Source organism: Salvia miltiorrhiza, chromosome 1, assembly GCF_028751815.1.
Source record: "Salvia miltiorrhiza cultivar Shanhuang (shh) chromosome 1, IMPLAD_Smil_shh, whole genome shotgun sequence".
Classification (NCBI taxonomy): domain Eukaryota; kingdom Viridiplantae; phylum Streptophyta; class Magnoliopsida; order Lamiales; family Lamiaceae; genus Salvia; species Salvia miltiorrhiza.
The window spans coordinates 46,872,471-46,888,807 of record NC_080387.1 but is presented as its reverse complement, the minus strand read 5'-3'; the positions used below and the strand labels follow the sequence as shown (position 1 = coordinate 46,888,807).

The window sequence follows — 16,337 nt, the reverse complement described above, 5'->3', positions numbered from 1 at the left end:
GATTGCTTCTCGATCGCGCAGCGTTCAATGTGGAGCAAAACCGTGAGTATTCCACAGGCCCGGGTCTCTCGTGCCCCCTCTTTGAGGTGTGAGGAAAACCAGTGGAAGGTGAGCTGTGATGCCGCTTTTGCTAGAGGTGTGGGTGTGGGTTTGGCAGCTGTGCTTACGGATGCGGCCGGTGTGGTTTCTGGATGTCGGTTCGGGTTTGTGGAAGGAGCGTTTACGACTGAAGAAGGGGAGGGCTTGGCTGTTGCGGAGGGTCTGCGCCTATGCAAAGAGTGGAGGAAAGAGGATGTTATTGTAGAAATGGACTGCCAGAACCTCTTTTGGAAGCTCACCAACTCTTCTACTGACTTCTCTTATGTGGGTGCTGCTCTGTGGGATATTTGTGCGATTGCTGCTAGCTTCCGTCGTGTTTTCTACAGCTGGACTCCCAGGGAGGGTAATAGTATTGCTGATAAGTTAGCTAAGCATGCTACTGTTTTGCGCAATGTTTCTTTCTTTACTGGTGTTGTCCCCAGTACTCTTGTTGACTCTCTTGCTTGATTTATAAATTGCTGGCTTTGTTCTCAAAAAAAAAAAAAAAAAAACTCACATCAAATTCCACCAATCGATCTCAATCATCAATTCAATCCATCAAATATCATATTAGCATCCTCAATAACACATATCAATCATCAATTCACCAATCAATCCTCAAGACAAAAAATTTCCAAAAATAGGTAAACTAAACTAACTCAAAATCCATAATTCATTTTAAATCCTTTCTTTGCATATAGAAATAGATTCAATAGGATCTCAATTGCTTAAATATCACCTCAATTTAATAAAAGAAAAAGGGAAATTTTTAAAGGGCATGAACCCAAATTTTCGAAAATTTTAAAGAATTAAAAGGGTGGTGTTTTCTTTCTTGATCTATCCATATACACTCGATCATATCTAATACAAATATAATCAGATCTAAGCAAATTCAACACTTACTCAATGATTTTGAATAGAAATAAAAATCTTCTCTCTTGACTTCAAGCTTGAAACTCCATCAATCTTGGTCTTGATTCATGGGAAATGAGTTTTGATTTGATTTTAGGTGGAGATCTATATATAGAATTGATCTTTGAAGCTTAGGGTTTGGTTAACAATGGAGATAAGAAATTTTGTTTAATGTGGTATGCTTGCTCACCAAGTTAGTAATTAGATTAATGCTTAATTAAACGCCCACTTGGCCACTTGTTAATCAAATATTTTAGGCTTTAATGTTAAATAATTCATGGGAGTAGTAAAAATGTGTAGTAAAAATGTATAGTGAAAATAGATTAAGAAAAAATGGTTCCTTACTAAACTCATTAATCAATCTCATATAACTGTGTGACCAAAATAATTATAATGATAATAATTAGTGCACACATAAATCCACTTAACATCTATCTCAGAAAAATAAACTCCGAGAAATTTCGTTAAGAAAATTATAATATCAATCATAACATTACTACTTCTGATTAAAAATAATCTCGTTCGTTACAATTTTTAAAATTAATCTCGGATGCTAACATGCCCAGGAAAATCAAAATCACTCAATCAAAATCACGCATGTATCAAGTAGGTCACATAACAGTCAATCAAATAATCTCACTCAAAATATATCATTGCAATCAGTCAAGATCTAATGTCAATTTACTCGTCTCACAAATCTGACTATATCTCTCTAGTGATTCTTTACTCACTCACCCCGACTCTATTTATAGTCAGGTATCATCATAATTATTAACACTATAAATCATCTACACAATAATTATGCTTCCTCAATCGAAAACAGAAACTATATCCTCTTCTCAATTCAATCAACTTCTCTATCTGATCTCAATCTATTAAAGTGATTCACTCACTAGCTCCATCATCGAAATTCTAGAATACTCATATCTCAATCTATTATAAGAAACTTCATCTTGTCCTTTATAAGCTAATGCCAATATCTCAGTATTCATAATAGTGTCTCGATACTATTAATAATAAGGTAAAGATACGGGGTGTTACAGAATTATAATTATCAAAATTAAGCCTTTAATTCATAATTAAAAGTCGAGGCATGACATTGTGTGCGTATGTTGGCCAAGCGATAAGGGGTTAATGTCTAAGGTCAAAAGTCTTGGATGGCGCGACCTTTAATTTTTTTTATTTAATTAAAATCTTCGCTCCGTCCCCTTACAAATATCTCATTTTCCATGATAAGATGTTCTATTACAAATTCTCATTTCTTGCAATATATATATATATATATATATATATATATATATATATATATGGTTAGTATCTATTGAGAATTGTCATTTATGTAAGAATTAAGAATTAATATCCACCTTAGATATACCATAAATCAACGACTATGATTAAACATTTTGATGAATTTCTCTCACCCATGAATAACTATAAACTGGCCGAAAATTATGTAAATGGGCACCAATGTAATTAGCACATTTTCGGTCAACCCCCTAATCCCTACATTTAAGGCATATTGTTTATTTTTATTTTTTTGGAGAATCAATATATAGCTTTTTTAATTTTTTCAAATAGCATTCTTGGTTTATCGTAGTCTAAAATAAAATTCTATTTTGCAAAATTGAGAGTCGTTGAACATATAAATAATTTTGATGAATGAGTCCATAATTTTAATGAACATACGTATTAAATTTTGATGAACTTTTCAAAATTATTGATTTGATCATCAAAATTATATATATGTTCAAAATTTATTTTGATGAATTTTTGTTGAACATACGTTTTTAATTTTGATGAACTTTTGCTGAACATACGTATTTAATTTTGATGAACTTTGTTGAACATACATATTTAATTTTGATGAACTTTTGTTGAACATACATATTTAATTTTGATGAACTTTTGCTGAACATACATATTTAATTTTGATGAACATACGTATCTACTTTTGATGAACATATCAAAATTATTGATTTGTTCATCAAAATTATTTATATGTTCAACAATTATAAATTTCGCGACATATTTGCCAATAAATTACATTCGACAAATTGTAAAAATTGTTCATCACAGTTAATGAACCATTAGTTTAAAAGAACATCTAAAAAATTGAAAAATATACAAAATAAAATAAAATAAATGAATACAGATGTAATTTAAAATAATTTCAATATCAAAAAAATATTTTAATTTCAAGATTATAATAAATATGTTCTGAATTTTACAAGCAATACATTTCACAAATTACAATGATCGAAGACTAATTGATTAAAATCGAATTTCAAGAATAATATCAATATATCCTGAAAAAAAAAAATTCAAGAATGGTATATTTGCCAATAATAAACATGTTTGACTTTGCATAATTATAGTGAACCAACCGTTAGAATATAATGTGATTTACTTTAATAACCTTTTGCATTAAAAAAACGTATCAAATCAGCAAAAAATGGGGGCCGTTGGATTTGTACAAATCAAGGCTTGAGATTAATTCTCAATTCTCAAAACATATACAATTCTCAATAGAACTTTTCCCTATATATATATATATATATATGGTAGAGTTCAACAAGAACATAAATATTTGCAAAGTCTAGAGTCATAATCTTGTTCGTTTATTTCGTTGGATCTGACGGTGGTGAATTAGAGTGATTTTATGCGTATATATATTTGCATAAGGTTAACTTAGTATTTTCATAGATTTGTAACCGTAACTTACCATGATAATAGCATATGACACATTCGAATTAATTTGTTGACGACCCATAATTTAGGGATTCTATAATCTTTTATATCGCTACTCAGATTTGATAGTTAATTAATAATATTAATTATAATCAAAAGATGTAGAAGTGCCTACCCTGATTGCGTGTCTAAATGAAATAACATAAATATATGTATAATAATGTATGCCAATATAATTGATTATAAATATCTACGGTAAGTAACAAACGGGGGTCAGATGAATATTAAACAAATGATTAACGAAAGGGAATTAAGCAAATAAATTGTTTCTAGCGGACTATGTATATTCCAAAGAGATAGTGGATAATATATGTTTGTTAATATATTTTAAACCCAAAATATTATAATATTGACATCATTTATCTTTTTTAATATCAATTACTGATTAGTGTTAGATGAATATAATTTTTTTGTATTTATTCAGGTTCATTGAACATCAAATTGCCTGCCAAAAATACTTAATATTAGACATAGTAGAAGACTACAAATATAAATTACCAAAAAAACATTATATAATTATTACTTCAAATAGATTATCTAATTAAGTTTCATTTTATAGAATTCAACTGGGTCGAACATGTTTCATTGTTGAATGCACGTGAATTGTGGATGAAATATTTTTTTATTGAACATCGTTTCACATGGTCCGAACACATACTCGTAGATGTTACAATACTTAAGTATGTAAATGATTCTAAATGATTGTTTTTTTATTATTCGATGTACAGAAACAGTTTTTATACAAAAAAATCATAAACATTGGACATGGCATTTGATGCTGTTGAGCATACAAATAAATTGTTGAACGTTTGGGGATTGGGGGTTCGATGGCTGTGCATGTTAAATAAAATGCCGCATTGAACGTTGAACGAACGAAAGTTGACTATTAGATTAGATAAGATCAGCGGCTGAGTTGCCGTCTCCTTACTCTGGCTATAGAACTTTGGCATTGTGTTTTTATAGAACTTTGGCCTTTTGTTTAAATCAAGATATTTGCATAGAACACTGCGTCCATATTACTACCTCTACTATGTTTCTTCAATATATTTTGTACTTAAGTGTCATATTATTGATTAAAAATGGGCCGAACATGTTTTATTTTTAAATGCACGTGAAATGTAGATGTACCGAATATAAATTTATATATGAAACGTTCGACAACAAATATTCATTGTATACATAATAATGTCGTGGCAAACATAATTACTATATTTAGTATGTTTGTCAAATGAATTTTTCATTGTACACTTATCAAATCAGTATCCCGAACATGAGCATAATAGTGGCCGAACTTATAAAAAATATGCATCGAACCCAACCACCATACTTATTGAACCAACGTAAATCTCCTGAACGATTAAAGGTATTCACTTATTTTAAAACTAAATGTATGAAATATTATTTGTCTATATACTTTCATTCTTGGAACTTGTAGTTATCAATAACTTTATTAAAGTAAACTACATCAGTTGCTTGTGCTTAAAGCTAGGAAATTCATAATTTATAACCTTGCTGATATTATAATAACGATAATATTTTTAAGGACAATAACTTTATTATATTTTCATTTTAAATGAAAATTAATTTTATTATCTTTAATATTCCAAACTTACCATATCAGTATCCCGAACATGAGCATAAGATTGATCGACCTTGTAAATTTATGCGTCGAACCCAACCACCATACATATTGAACCAACGTAAATATCCTGAATGATTAAAGGTATTTACTTATTTTAAATATAAATGTATGAAATATTATTTGTCTATATAGTGTATTTTATGGAACTTGTAGTTATCAATAACTTTATTAAAATAAACTATATCAGTTGCTTGGACTTGGATATAGGAAATTCATAATTTATAACCTTGCTGATATTATAATATATATAATATTTTAAATGTCCATAAACATCATATTATATTTACTTTTAAAATGAAAATTAATTAATTCTCTTAATTTTAAATATTCCAAGCTTATCATATAAATATCCCGAACATGAGCAAACTAGTGGTCGAACTTGTAAATTTATGCGTCGAACCCAACCACCATACATATTGAACCATAAGAAATCTCCTGAACGATTAAAGGTATTTACTTATTTTAAATCTAAATGTATGAAATATCATTTGTCTATATACTTTCATTCTTGGAACTTGTAGTTATCAATAACTTTATTAAAATAAACTATATCAATTGATTGGGCTTAAATATAGGAAATTCATAATTTATAAACTTGTTGATATTATAATAACTATAATATTTTTAAGGTCAATAAACATCATATTATATTTTCTTTTTAAAGAAAATTAATTTTGTTTTATTAATTTTAATATTCCAAACTTGCCATATTAGTATCCCGAACATGAGCAAAATAGTGGTCGAACGTGTAAAATTTATGCGTCGAACCCAACCACCATACATATTGAACCAATGTAAATCTCCTTATCAACGGTTAAAGGTATTCACTTATTTTAAAACTAAATGTATGAAATATTATTTGTCTATATACTTTTATTCTTGGAACTTGTAGTTATCAATAACTTTATTAAAATACACTATTTCAATTTCTTGGACTTGAATATAGGAAATTCATAATTTATAACCTTTCTGATATTATAATATATATAATATTTTAAATTTCCATACACATCATATTATATTTTCTTTTTAAATGAAAATTAATTTTATTATCTTTATTTTTAATATTCCAAACTTACTATATCAGTATCCCGAACATGAGCATATATAAGATTGATCGAACTTGTAAATTTATGAGTCGAACCCAACCACCATACATATTGAACTAACGTAAATTTCCTGAATGATTAAAGGTATTTACTTATTTTAAATCTAAATGTATGAAATATTATTTGTCTATATACTTTCATTCTTGGAACTCTTAGTTATCAAAACTTTATTAAAATAAACTATCTCAGTTGCTTGGACTTGGATATAGGAAATTCATAATTTATAACATTGCTGATATTATAATATATATAATATTTTAAATGTCCATAAACATCATATTATATTTACTTTTAATATGAAATTAATTAATTATCTTAATTTTAAATATTCCAAACTCATCATATAAGTATCCCGAACATGAGCATTGTAGTGGTCGAACTTGTCAAAATATGCGTCGAACCCAACCACCATACTTATTGAACCAACGTAAATCTCCTGAACGATTAAATGTATTCACTTATTTTAAAACTAATTGTATGAAATAATATTTGTCTATATACTTTCATTTTTGGAACTTGTAGTTATCAATAACTTTATTAAAATAAACTATATCAGTTGCTTGGACTTGGATATAGGAAATTCATAATTTATAACCTTGCTGATATTATAATATATATAATATTTTAAATGTCCAAAAACATCATATTATATTTACTTTTAAAATGAAAATTAATTAATTCCCTTAATTTTAAATATTCCAAACTTATCATAGAAGTATCCAAAACATGAGCATACTAGTGGTCGAACTTGTCAAAAATATGCGTCGAACCCAACCACCATACTTATTGAACCAATGTAAATTTCCTGAACGATTAAAGGTATTCACTTATTTTAAAACTAAATGTATGAAATAATATTTGTCTATATACTTTTATAACATAATTTGAACTTTCTAAAATCAATGATTCGAATATATCTTGTATCTATACCCTTAAAATACACTATGTCAATTGATTGGGCTTAAATATAGGAAATTCATAATTTATAAACTTGTTGATATTATAATAACTATAATATTTTTTAGGTCAATAAACATCATATTATATTTTCTTTTTAAATGAAAATTAATTTTGTTTTATTAATTTTTAATATTCCAAACTTACCATATCAGTATTCTTAACATGAGCAAAATAGTGGTCGAACGTGTAAAATTTATGCGTCGAACCCAACCACCATATATATTGAACCAATGTAAATCTCCTCAACGGCTCAACGGTTAAAGGTATTCACTTATTTTAAAACTAAATGTATGAAATATTATTTGTCTATATACTTTCATTCTTGGAACTTGTATGAAAAATTTATGCGTCGAACCCAACACCATACTTATTTAATCATTCATGAGATTCTGTCGGTTTCAATATTTTTGGTGGTCGAGTTCGGAAATATAAAAGGTAAAGTTTAGGACATAAAATGTTCATCTTCAAACTAATGATATAATACGTTTGGAATATTTGAATGTTCATCTTCAAAAAATTAACGAACATGCGTTCTATCGTTCATAACCTTTATAATGCATGTTAAACTACAAATGAATCTAAAAATTTAATGAACATGGGTTCTGTCGTTCATAACCTATATAATGCATGTCAAAAATATTTGAATGTATAAAACCTAAGACGGATCACGATTTCAAATAATACAAAATGTTGGACATTTTTTTGGTATAACTTATTTCTTATAGGAAAAAAAATTTCACTGTAATAACATAAGCAAACATTGAAAGCATTACATACCAAGCAATGAACAAAAGGATGACAAGTGAACAAGATTTGGATTTTTTTAATTGAGATTTCTGTTTTCATCGTCTATGAAAGTCACTAACCTTGAGTTTATAACTAATGATTTTTATGCGATTCACTGCGTTTTCGAAAACACAATGGGTTTAGAGGGATTAGTGATTTTAAAGAACTGATCGGCGATATAAGGGGTATCAAAATGAACGAAATATCTATACTGCAAATCAATCAACGAACGAAAATAACATATAGATTCGGTTGTTCTAAAAAAAAACATATAGATTCGGTAGATGCGTGATTAGTGGGATACTATATTGGTTTCCAATATACATTCATAATAATTTTACTTTTTTAACCCTGCGAATATAAAATTCATTAAAATCAAAATTAAAATGTATTAAAATAATTAATACGTCTTATAATCTGGACCATTGATTGATTACTATCTAACGAACAAAATTGAGACTAAGGACTCTATATAGGCGTGTGTTCTTGAGGAATGCAACCATATATATATATATAAAGAATTGCGTTGCTGGAGTATTTCAGGATTTTCAAATTTATTCACCCTTCAACGAGCTTCGATTCGTCGACACTATGCCCATCAAATGGTAAATCGGGAATGGAAATATTACTTATTAGGAGCCTTAATCCCCGTTTTCTGTTGCTCGAATTCGATTTAATTGTAAACGAATCTGCGTATAACTGCGTAACGAAGTGTTGATTCGTGCAGGATTTTGCACTGGCAGCCCAACCCGGGCACGACGGTGAACACCCAAATCCTCTCAGAAGTGTCTCAGTGCGCTGAGAGCATCAATGGCGTTAAAGAAGGGCGCTGGAAAACCACTCTCAGTTTCTACAAAGCCATGGTCAGAGGTATCTCACTCACTTTTAGTGCGCATTCTATTTCGTTATAGGTTCCGACGTCCAATTTCGAGCACTATTTGTTGTATTTTAAGTGTTTTAAGCTCTACAGTTAGTCGAATTTGGTGTTGTCGCGGTTCGATCTGCAATTTATTCACTGAATTAAACGTCCTTTTACTTCCTTAAACCCTAATCCCTAAAAATTATTTACTTTATTTTTCTATGGTGATGCTGAAGAACAAGCTATTGCGAATGACTTTCCTCGTGATTTTGTGGGGATTTCGCTTGCGGAGCAGCCCGGCAAATATTTCTTAGTAATTAGAGGGCAGCGTCTTGTAGTGGAGGCGGAGTCGAGTATTCAGATGATAATGGAGAAACTACAATCTTATAAAACACGAGTTGCTCTTAATTTTGAGGTTAGTGGTTTTGTAGATATGCCTGTTGTTCTGTTTATATATTTATTGGTTCATAAACTTTTGTCTTCTCAGTTGAGTTGAGCTGAAGCTTGAGAAATGGGAAGAACTGAAAGCAAAATTCATGTTTCCTTTTATATTAGTTGTTCAATGAATGTTTAAATTAGTGCAGGGAAACCAATATCAACTTGGCGACTTTCAGTTGCGAGTAGGGAAGGTTGTCCCAATGAACTCGGAGAATTTGAGGGGCATAGTTATGGAGGTAATTGGCTCTCTTGTAGAACCTTTTTAGCCTAATTTAAATTTATATGTTTACACGACCTGTAATAGATCTAGGTTGTATGATTATAGACCACTGGGATTCTAGTACTGTGCAGTTATTTGTTTGCAAATTTCAGTTGAATAGAATGTAATGAAAACAAGATGAAACAAGAGGTTAGTTACACCTAGGCAAAGTAACTCCTGCCTTAGCCTATTGAAGGATGCAGTTAGTTCAAAACCATTATGAAGTTAAAAATTAAAACAAAAAACTCATGGAATATCCATACTCGTCAGAGTTTGTTATCACCCAGGAACTTTGCCCCGATCACAAAAATTTAACACTACTACTCAAGAAGGTGATAGATGTTGTGCATTCTTGGAGAAGTTTGACTTTAAAAATCATTAATAGTGGTATATATTAGAGCAGAACTGATGTCAATATGCTGTGATTGGTCTCTGCATGATTGCACGAGTCTCTATTTCTGATATGTTGATTGCTGATGAGGAGCATACATGCTTCTCGTTTCTACTTTTAAAGTTTGAGGAATTGAATGGAGGAAAGAGAATAGTAATAACATCTATGTCCCCTTTTACTTTTCATTCAAATGACATTCTTAGTACAGGGGTCAAAACTAATTACAGAATGGGTGAGTTTCAGGTAAAAAAATTTGAGATTCAGCATGCAGTTCCTTTAATAACCTAAAGTTAACTTGAACTAAAGAGTTTCTATTTTGGAAGGGAAACTCATAGTACTGCATTTTAAGATTGAGCATTTCTATCTTTTCCCTCTATGCTAAGTCTTCAGCTCTCTCCTTTTCGATTACCCTTAGCAAGTTACATTCGATAGAAGAACCAGAACTGCTTGCATATAACTGCCATTATCATGAGGAGTGCTTGATTTTATTGAAGGTGAAGCATAGCTTGAGGATCTGGTGATTTTTGTTGCAGATGGAGTATGTACCGATTTCATCGTGGGAGAAATCACGCGAAATCATGGGCGATTTCTTTGAACTTTGGCAAGAAGCCCTCTCAAAAAGATCGTTACCGGGTCATTTTGTACACAACGAACCAAACTTTGCAGAATACGGCCTCCCGGATCAGTACGGGATGCAGCACACAGCTATCCAGTATGCCAATATCACTGCTCAAATTGTAGCAACTTCTCAGTCAGTACAGGCCCCTAGAAACTAGATTTCCAAACATTCACCATTTTCCATGTTTCCTCTATATTTGCAACTCCTCAATTAGTGGCTATGTGAAATTCAATTGATAATACACTTCTCCTTCGATTAATAGCTCTGAGTCATCTAATGTGGGTGTTTTATGAGTTGTAAATCATAAAAAAATTAAAATTGACAAGAGGAAAGCAGTTCCTCACTTAAGTGCTTACATGACAACTTTCTGAAGCCGGTTTCCGTTTTAACTAGTATTATACCTATGCACGGAATAAAAATATAATAACATTATATAGTATTCCTTCAGGTCTATTAAAAATTGTTTACTTTTCATTTTGGATCGTTCTATTAAAGATAACTCATTTTTATAAAAGTTAATATTTAATTATTGAAAAATTATGAGTCTTATTATTTATAACCAATTTACACGTGAGCTATATTTAATGAGATGGGGGGAGTATAAAATAAAATCATACCCAATATTGTTGATATAAATAATTGTATTAAAAAATATAATCGGATCAATAGCTATTTTAAATAAAGAGAACTCATACAAAAGACTTGGTAATAAAGAGCCCACTAATACAAAATTCGTCTGCAAATTTGAATTTGTATATGATTCAACTAAAATTCCATAAAAAGTAATTACTATAAGAAATAATGTACATTATCTAAATTTGCACCCATCATATTCAATTTCACTTAGTGAAATTGAAGATGCCAAATTAAAATTACAATTTACCCTAAAAAATGCATAATCTCTTTAAAGGTTAATTTTGTATTTTATTATAATGGAAAACACATATTATTGTAAAATCAACAAACAATAATATACTCTTACTACTCTTAGGGCCTGTTTCATATGGGTTTATAGGTAGGATAAATTAAATTAATATAGATTAGTGTGATGTTTGATATCATGTGCAGTTAATATGGTCAACTCCTACTTAATCCTACTTCTCCATGCTATTTTTTGGGATTAACCCATACTAATAATCCGCCTACCCCCCTCGGATAAATTTAATACTGAGAAGTTGGATAAAAATTATGCTACCCTTCCTCACGCATATCGATGCAAATGCCCAAGTAATGGTGGACACACATATATTTTTAAAATTATGTGAGGCTAGTTTTGGTATTAGATAATATAATCCAACATAATCCTATGAATATCAAACATAATATAGGATTAAGTAGCCATGATATCAAACACCCATGAAATAATATAAATCCACACTAATTTCTCAAGATAATTTTAATCCTAATCAATCCTAAACTGCAAATCAAACGGCCCCTTATAGTCATAACAACAATCTTAAAATAATAAAATTATTACTAGTATTAGAATAATAAAGTAAGATAAACATAATCAAACACCCTAGTTAGTAGTTAGTGACTATGGACATAAGAGCGCCGCTTTGCTGAAACCCCCAAGCCGACGGCGACGCGCAGCCTCCGGCCTGCCGCCCTTCCCGGTTGAAAGTTTCCGGCGCTACTTCGTAAGATTTTTTTTTTAAAATTTCAACCTTTTGCTTGATCGATTTATTGCCCTGTTTTGATGCACGTGAGAAGTTAATTAGGAATAAACGGTCGTGCTAACCGACATCCCACGTACACAACATTCTTGTTGTGTTTAAAAACCTCTTAAACCCTAACACTCGGCCGCCCACCTTTTCCAAACACACTAATCCAACATCATCAACCCCTTGCTCTGATTCTGTGATTTCTGCGATCACTTTCTCAGGGCACTGCAGTTTGGTTTGTGCATGTATGGTGTTGGTGTGGTGCCGTATTAGGCATTGTTCATGTATGTATATTTGATTGATTTTTTATTTACTTAATCTTATTTCAGAATAGTCGACCCAAGTTGTAAGCATCATGGATCCTGATCCGTTGGCTGGCTCCACCGGCAATGCGCCAAGGAAGGTACGAGCATCGATGTAATGTTATCGTTTCCGTTTGTTGCAATTAGTGATCATTAAATAAACCTCGATTTGATTGGCATTTCTTAGGTGAAATTTAAACCAAAAGCTCCTCCCAAGAGAGTTAAAAAAGAAGTCCTCCCTAAAGCGTAATCGTCTTAATCTACACTCTCTTGAATATTTTGATTAGTATGGCTCAATTTTAACCTCTTTAGGTGATTTCTATTATTTGGTTCAGCGAGAAAGAAGAAGATGACATTGATGAGGCGAAGGCAGAGCATCTTCTACGCCGCTTTCATGTATTCCCAACTTTCACTATTTTTTTATGGTGAACTCTGTAGATGGTAGACTATTTTGGTGCAACCCTTGTTTACTTATGAAGTATGATTTATTTTGTTGTAGGAAACATCTTCAGGGAGGCCGAAGACTGAAAAGAAAGGTAATCATCTCTTTAGGTCTCATTGTCTGGTTATATATATATATATATATGCTCTTTATATTGTTTAATGTGGCTGTATTGAAACATTGATTGTGATGCTTCAGAACCATTAGCTTTTTGTGATATGTTCTCTGTTTCACTTAAATCTTTTTGCACTTCCTATCACTGTTTTGGTGGATCTTTGACTGTCTCATATTTGAAATTGTAGAAAAATTTGCTCTTATTGTAAAGGCAACATAAAGTTGGTAGATTGTTGATCATCTTATATTTCCAGAGATGAGTGATCAGCAATGGAACTTGTTCTCATAAGCATTTTATGCCGAGTATTGCTTATATTCATATTGTCTTCTTCATTCCAGTTACGCTTGCTCAAGTTGCATTTGGTATTGGAGGATCATCTGGAAACATCAAGTCATATCGTCCTGCCAATAACGCATCTTCTGATGGCAAGTCGTTTTAAAACTTGTATTTTGTGCATTATGACGTATGTGGGCTGCTACCATTTAACAATAGTGTTTCACATGACAGGGGTTGCCAAAGTGGCAAAAGAATATAAGGAACCGTGGGTAAGCAATATGTGAACAAACCCTCTTGTTCAATGTTGATTATGTGTCTACAGATGTTCTTGAGCTTCTTTGATCCTTTCTACAGGATTACTACACGTATTATCCAGTAACACTACCTGTGAGAAGGCCTTATGCAGGAAATCCAGGTATGGAAATGTACCTGCTGATATGATAGAGACAACTGATTCAATCTCATATACATACAATATGTATATATCGTTGTTGTACCTATATATTACAGTTTTGAGTCACTTGAAAAGTTTCTTCTCTACTTGTAGAACTTCTCGATAAAGAAGAATTTGATGAAGATCAGGAGAGACCTGAATCTGAAGAACTTGCAACAAATGCAGCTCAAGAACTTGGTCTATTGGTCGGTATTCTTGTATGATGATCATGAATCTGAAAAGCACACACCTCAATACTTGAAATTGGGTTGAGATCTCAATGATATTGTTGGCAGGATGAAGGTCAGGAGAATAACATGTTCTTCCTTCAGTTGCCAGAGATGTTGCCCGCAATTGCACGGTCAGCTGATTCAAAAGTCCCGGAACCCAAGGACGTGAACCCCTTAGCGGGTCGAGGCAAATCTCAAAACCTCTGTAAATTGGATTCACTACCAGAAGGATTGATTGGGAAAATGTTGGTATATAAGAGTGGTGCTGTGAAGTTGAAGATTGGCGATGCAATATACGACGTAAGTATGCACAGCTATGGTTTTGCAAAGCTATTGGTTTTGAGAATGGCCAAATAATGAAAAGAGAATTTGCATGAGAACATTATTTTTATTACTATTCAATCTATAACTAACTGTTAAAACACCTGAAAATGTTTGAGAATGTGTGTGCAAGATTACCTTAATGGGGAGCGCGTATGCAGGTATCTGCAGGACTGAACTGCATGTTTGCTCAAGATGTTGTTGCCATCAACACTGAGAGGAAACATTGTTGCAACTTTGGGGAACTGACCAAGCGTGCAGTCGCAACCCCCGACATAGACAGCATGCTAGAAGCTATGGCTGAGTTATGATCATTCTTTTGCTTGCAAGAGTATATATAAGGACTCTCAGGCATAAATATGAGCAGATATGAGTTAAATTTTGTGTCATCTGTTAAATTTATTTCTAGAAGGAAAAAAAAAAAAAAACAAATGCACTTGAATATTTTTGTTTTGAATTTTTTTATGAAACTAAAGCGCTTTCTTGATGAAATATCACCTTATTTTGTACATGCACCTTTGCAAAAGTAAGTTATTACACATTCTTATGTTTATGATATTGGAATATTTTGGATTGATGTATTAGGGGTAATGGCTTGTAAATTTTCAAACTTTACCAATTTTCTCATTTTGTATCCATACTTTAAATTTTACGTATAAATACTTAAACTTTGTTGATTATCTGATTTTGCACCCGATGACGAATCACCCCTAAACTACATTTGATGTAGCCACACGTGTCTTAAAATAGTTAAATGATGTCTCTTTCAAATCTTTCTCGACATGGAAATTATTCTTTCCTCAGGTTGTGCAAGCATGAAATCTCTTTAGACGTGAAAATGTCCAACACGCAATGGTTTGAGAGTAATTCGTCGTCGGGTGCAAAATCAAATAATTAATAAAGTTTAAGTATTTATAAGCAGAATTTGAAATATGGGTGTAAAATAAGAAAGTGGGCAAAGTTTGAGAATTTATAGGCCATTATCCCTTCATATTATCATGTCAATTAAATTTCCAATATTTTATTAGTAGACTATAATTATTACTAGTGCGTAACCCGTCGAAATTCGACAAGAAATTATTTTACGTTATAAATTATAAATGTGATGCTAAAAGAATAAATTAATATTTTATTTTAATATGATAATATTAGATATTTTATTACTATATTATTTTAAATCAAATACTAATATTTAAATTAACATAATTTTTTCGTTGCTAATAATCTAACTCATAAATAATGACATTTTGACATAATTAAATTTGTTTAAAATAAATAAACATATCGTAGCACGTGAAAGGCGTATTAGTAATGTAAATATAATATAATTGCGACATAATTTTCAAGTTTATATTATTGTTATAACACTTAAAAGATGAGGTCAAGTGTTGAGGCCTAGCGAGGAGTGTCGACTGCCACGAGCATCCGTTGATGGGTGCTTTCTATTACCTTCGTCACACTTCAAGTGTCTTGGTTTTCTTTTTGGGCTGTCTCATTTTAAATGTTTTGTTTTCTTTTATGAAAAGAATAATTCTCAAAAAGTAAGAATTCTTGGGATCCACATCACCTTTTCAATTCTACACAACAATACTTAATAATTTAATTATTTTTTTTTAAAATAACCGTGTCAGAAAAATAAGACATGTGAAGTGAGATGGAGAGAATGGTATCGTATACCTTCAGAGTTGGCATACCCGTTGTCGCATAAGTAATAATTTCCTGCATTAAAGTTTACATGTAATGCGAGCAGCTC

General features: G+C 31.2%; 2 protein-coding genes across 5 annotated transcripts; both read left to right on the top strand.

Annotated features, from left to right (window-relative positions):
- The first annotated feature begins 8,704 nt into the window (after window positions 1-8,704).
- LOC130987409 (mediator of RNA polymerase II transcription subunit 20a-like) lies at window positions 8,705-11,060 on the top strand. The gene is made up of 5 exons (XM_057910937.1): window positions 8,705-8,840; window positions 8,963-9,105; window positions 9,331-9,509; window positions 9,679-9,768; window positions 10,716-11,060. Exons 1-5 carry the CDS (start codon window positions 8,827-8,829, stop codon window positions 10,956-10,958), a joined length of 669 nt encoding a protein of 222 aa, XP_057766920.1. The 5' UTR covers window positions 8,705-8,826; the 3' UTR covers window positions 10,959-11,060.
- Window positions 11,061-12,298: 1,238 nt separating this feature from the next.
- On the top strand, window positions 12,299-15,095 carry LOC130987388 (uncharacterized). 4 transcript variants are annotated; one of them, XM_057910913.1, is made up of 11 exons: window positions 12,299-12,441; window positions 12,795-12,868; window positions 12,955-13,013; window positions 13,103-13,163; window positions 13,267-13,303; window positions 13,663-13,749; window positions 13,832-13,869; window positions 13,955-14,015; window positions 14,148-14,239; window positions 14,330-14,563; window positions 14,746-15,095. In XM_057910913.1, the coding sequence occupies exons 2-11, from the start codon at window positions 12,821-12,823 to the stop codon at window positions 14,893-14,895; spliced, it is 867 nt and encodes a 288-aa protein (XP_057766896.1). In that variant the 5' UTR covers window positions 12,299-12,441; window positions 12,795-12,820; the 3' UTR covers window positions 14,896-15,095. The 4 variants fall into 4 exon arrangements, with proteins under 4 accessions (XP_057766896.1, XP_057766902.1, XP_057766888.1 ...); XM_057910919.1 differs by having other exon boundaries at window positions 12,306-12,441; window positions 14,366-14,563; XM_057910905.1 differs by lacking the exon at window positions 12,299-12,441 and adding an exon at window positions 12,518-12,710.
- The last annotated feature ends 1,242 nt before the right edge of the window (window positions 15,096-16,337 follow it).

Excerpts from the sequence above, each read along its gene's own strand:
- LOC130987409 (XM_057910937.1), top strand. Across the intron at positions 9,106-9,330 it reads CTACAAAGCCATGGTCAGAG|AACAAGCTATTGCGAATGAC; the intron begins GTATCTCACTCA and ends GTGATGCTGAAG. Across the intron at positions 9,510-9,678 it reads GAGTTGCTCTTAATTTTGAG|GGAAACCAATATCAACTTGG; the intron begins GTTAGTGGTTTT and ends AAATTAGTGCAG.
- LOC130987388 (XM_057910913.1), top strand. The coding sequence starts at position 12,821 with ATGGATCCTGATCCGTTGGCTGGCTCCACCGGCAATGCGCCAAGGAAG. Across the intron at positions 13,750-13,831 it reads CAATAACGCATCTTCTGATG|GGGTTGCCAAAGTGGCAAAA; the intron begins GCAAGTCGTTTT and ends TTCACATGACAG. Across the intron at positions 14,016-14,147 it reads GCCTTATGCAGGAAATCCAG|AACTTCTCGATAAAGAAGAA; the intron begins GTATGGAAATGT and ends CTCTACTTGTAG.